This window comes from Myotis davidii, unplaced genomic scaffold (assembly GCF_000327345.1).
Source record: "Myotis davidii unplaced genomic scaffold, ASM32734v1 scaffold57, whole genome shotgun sequence".
NCBI classification, from domain to species: Eukaryota; Metazoa; Chordata; class Mammalia; order Chiroptera; family Vespertilionidae; genus Myotis; species Myotis davidii.
The window spans coordinates 894,921-899,386 of record NW_006289718.1 but is presented as its reverse complement, the minus strand read 5'-3'; the positions used below and the strand labels follow the sequence as shown (position 1 = coordinate 899,386).

The window sequence follows — 4,466 nt, the reverse complement described above, 5'->3', positions numbered from 1 at the left end:
TATGGGGGCTAAGGCAGAGGTGGTTAGGGGAGATCCGGCAGGCAGGCAGAAGGGTTAGGGGCAATCAGGCAGGCAAGCAGGTGAGCAGTTATGAGCCAGCTGTCCTGGATTGTGAGAGGGATGTCCAACTGTCCCATAGGGATCGAGCCTAAACCGGCATCGGGCATCCCCCAAGGGGTCCTGGATTAAAGAGGTTGCAGGCCAGGCTGAGGCCCCCCCTCCACCATGCACGAATTTTGTGCACCAGGCCTCTAGTTTTCTTATAAACCTAAAACTGCTCAAAAAACTAAATCTATTTTAAAATACTGTGTAGCTGACTTACTTTTCCTCAGTACACTTCCTTACTGAATGTGCAATATGTCAGAAAAAAGGTACTCTGGTTCTTTTAGATGAAGTTTTAAAATGACCTTATAAATAAAGGCCAATCTGACAACATACTCTAATAGCATATATAATATTAAAGTATAAATACATTATGTCAAAGAACAAGAGGGAAAAGAAAAATGGATTTATATGTTTTTAAAATGATTTCCATATTTAGTTTAAAAACACAATACACTTGAAAAAGGTTTCTGTACTTATATGGTTTGCCAATGAACTGCCCTTATTTTAAAGCGGGTCTAAGATTCCACTGATAAAATTTGATAAACTTTAGGGTAAAAAAATAATAATAATAAAAACACAATACAAGACTGAGTCCTGGCTGGGTAGCTCAGTTGGTTAGAGTATCATCCCTATACACCTTGGTTGTGGGTTTGATCCCTGGTCACGCCCATACAAGAAATAACCAAGGAATGCATATAAGTGAAACAATAAATTGATACTTCTCTCTCTCTCTCTCTCTCTCTTTCTCTCTCTCTCCCCCTCCCTTCCTCTCTCTCCCTTTTTCTCTAAACAAAATCAATCAATAAATTTAAAAACTTTAAAGACACTATACAATACTGAAATGTACACCCAAGAGAATATATTACTCACATATACATAAATGTTAATATTATATTAACGGTATTGTAATAGCATTTATAGAAAGCTTAATCTGTCAGGTGTTATACAAAGTGCCCTATATACATGGTTTCTTTGTTTATTCAATTTTTTTATTTCACTAAACACAAAAATATCAATAGATTCTATGCTGATTATATAGGATCACATGTTCACCATTCCACCCATCATGCTCCAAAAAGTGAGTCTTTTACCAAAGTTAGTGTGATCAGAAAAACCAAAATAAATAAATTCAAATATTATTCTTATAAAGGTATAAGCAGAACTAGAGAAACTGGTCCCATCACTATTAACAAGTTCTAAATAATCATCCACTAACAATTACATACCCATGTCAAATACTGCCTCCTCTATGAACCTTTTTCTAATTTATCTGACCCATGTGGTTGGCTTCCCCTGTCCCCTGCCAGTTTCTTCAGCCTCTATCACACGAATTAGTTGCTTCTAACTCTGTATTTCCATTGTATGTGTGCATACTTCTTTGTAGCATTTCTTTGTGTTTTTATAATTCACTTAGAAAAGCACACATAAACAACAAAGAAAGAAGCAACCAACTGAGGATGAGTATTGTAAGGGCGGAAAAGCACACATAAACAACAAAGAAAGAAGCAAATCTTTTTTGCCCCACCAACTGAGGATGAGTATTATAAGGGCAAAGGTATTATCTTAGGCATCTTTCTATCTTATGTGGCATTCAACCATCTAGCAGTGAAAACAAATGTTCTGTAAAGTTTTCCTGAAAGAATGTACAGTATGTAAAATTCAGAACAGGTAAAAATTTACTCTCAAATTTGATATTATGACCCCAATGTCTTTTAAAGATTTCTGATGCCTTATCTTCCTTCTTCCGTACCTGGTTATCCCAATATATGAAACTTCTTGCTTCTTTTCATTGTTAACCAGGGAAAGCCCAAGACTATGAAGAGAAAAGGTTATTTCATGATCAGCGTGCTCCATTTCTTCTGCCTGCAGTGCTTTGGAAACCAAGGCAACATCATCAGTGAAAAGCAAAACTCTCTGGCGCCCGTCCAGGAACGACACCCAGTGTATCTGGATGTTTGCATCATATGGAAACTGTCCACATTCATCCTGGGGGTTAAAGAGACTTTATATTAAACCCACGAATAGCTTTTATTCCATAAAGTTGAACTACAGTAACTAGAAAGTTAATAAAAGTTTAAAAAGCATGACTATAAATTGGAAAACTCTAACCACCAAAATAAAACTTCTAATCTATTTCAAAACATCTCACTGATTTTTCAAACAATAATAAAGATTGAGAGTGCTTAATTTTTTTTATACCTTAGTTTGAATTACCTAGTTGGTGCTCAAAAGGCACTTAGCAGGAACAAGAATAGCCTTCAATGACACCAATGCCATAAGATGCTTACTTGTCTCCAACATGGACAACAGAATGGTTCAGATGTTTATTAGGCCTCCGGTAAAACTAACCTAGTTTATTTTTGTTTTAAAACTTTATAACAATGCAAAAATGTATATACATCACACTGTTAAACAGTCAAAATATGGTGATCAATTTATAGTAAGTTCACCAAGAAAAGCCTGAAAATATGATGCTTGATTAGTGTTTTCAGAGATTAAAATAATGATTCCTCTTCATCTGGCTTAACATAAATACAACCACATTTCATTTCAACAGGTAGTACAAATACCTACTACGTGCTTTTCATCTCTTGCTTTCTTGGAAAAAAAAACAAATAAAGGATGTTAACAAGAATATGGAAATAGTTTTGCAATTGTTGTTAGAAAACAGAGGCATGGATACATGGAACAGACTGATAGCTGTCAGCGGCGAGTGAGGAGGGGACTGGATAAAAGAAGGTGAAGGGATTAGCCAACGAACATATATGCATGGCACGTAGACATACACAAGAGTGTGATGATGGCCAGAGGGAAATGGGTGGGTTCAGAGTGGGATGACTCCTTTAATTAAAAAAAAAAATGGCCTTGATTGGAAAGCATGCCTAAAAATCTCTCAGTCAACAGTGATATGTGTATGTTCAAAACAAAGTTGTTTTTCATCTTCCTTTTAAAAACAGGTAAATAAAAAAGTGCTTTGCTGATCTTTACTTAGACAAGATGAAGCGGGCCTATTTTGAAATTGTAAATGAATTATTTTGACATATCTTAGATTAAATATTGGTATGAACTATTTGCAATCTAAAGTCGAAAAGTAATTTATTCCCAATTCATTTTTAGTTCAAAAACTAAAGATAACTGTGTGAAGCTAGCTTGTTTACTTCCTTTGCCATCATTCACATCAAATGATACCTTTAATAGATCATGTTGCCCAATATTTGCTGCATATCTCCATGTAAGTTTTCTGGTACCAGTAGGGTCAGCCCAGGCAAAAAGTCGAGCTTGTCTTGGCAGCAATTTCACTTCTTCCTGTAACCCACTGAAACACAACCGATGGAAGATTAAAATATCGGCCTGAAAAACCCAGACTATGTTTTCCTGAGATAGAACTGGCACAGAAATCTTATAAAATTTCCTTTAATAATTAAATACAAATCTGCTTAAAAATAGCCTATAAAGCCCAGTAAACTAATGTTTTTGAAGCTTGAGGTAACAGAATATTTCTCTTTCCAAGGTTTCAGTGTACTCTCTAAATTGATACAAGGATGATCACACCAATAGAATTCATTAAGGTAAACAAACTGGTATGTCAGAGCACACCGGTAAAAAAAAAAAAAAGCTGTGAATAGTAGCAGTGCTTAAATGTAAGCTTTTTAACCAAATAAAATGCATAAGAAATATGATTCACAGAAAAAACATAATTGGGTCCATACTGTCACCATTCCAAGTGTGGTCTGTGGACCAGCAGCATCAGCATTAACTGGGCTTGCTGAAAATACAAAATCCTGGACCCCATCTAAATCCTACTAAGTCAGAATATGCATTTTAACAAGATTTCCAGGAAATTTTGAAATTGATCATTAAAGTTTAAAAAGTATTGATCCACTTAATATAAACAGCTTTTCCGAGAACTAAAAAAATTAAAAGTAACACAATTAGGTTTCCATCTTAATCTGCATTTTTAAATCTCTCAGTGCATTCAAGCCATGAGAGTTAAGAACAGACAAATATGTAAGGCATTATTATATATTATATAATTATATAGGTAGAATTACTTTATAATAAAGCAATGCCTTGCAGATTTATAATAATTCTTTGCAAATATATAATGTTATATACTATAGGGGTTTAAAACTATTATTATAAAATGGTATCATCTATTATTATATAACTAATTTGTACACTTGGGGGGGGGTTTCCCTCAGCCTGGCCTGTGCCCTCTCGCAGTCTGGGACCCCTCAGGGGATGTCCACGTGCTGGCTTAGGCCTGCTCCCCAGGAGATCAGGCCTAAGCTGTCAGTCAGACATTCTTCTGGCAGCCCGGGAGCCCTCGGGGGATGTCCACTTGCCAGTGGGGAGCAGGC

General features: G+C 35.8%; 1 protein-coding gene across 1 annotated transcript in view; it reads right to left on the bottom strand.

The window, feature by feature from the left end:
* The window catches only part of VPS13C (vacuolar protein sorting 13 homolog C (S. cerevisiae)), a 173,292-nt gene that overhangs the window by 35,510 nt on the left and 133,316 nt on the right, over nucleotides 1-4,466 (bottom strand). Inside the window, exons 66-67 of the mRNA XM_015563005.1 lie at nucleotides 3,295-3,421; nucleotides 1,856-2,091 (exon numbers count right to left, since the gene is read on the bottom strand). Of these exons, the coding sequence (XP_015418491.1) occupies nucleotides 1,856-2,091; nucleotides 3,295-3,421 (363 nt within the window). The remainder of the gene's footprint in view (nucleotides 1-1,855; nucleotides 2,092-3,294; nucleotides 3,422-4,466) is intronic.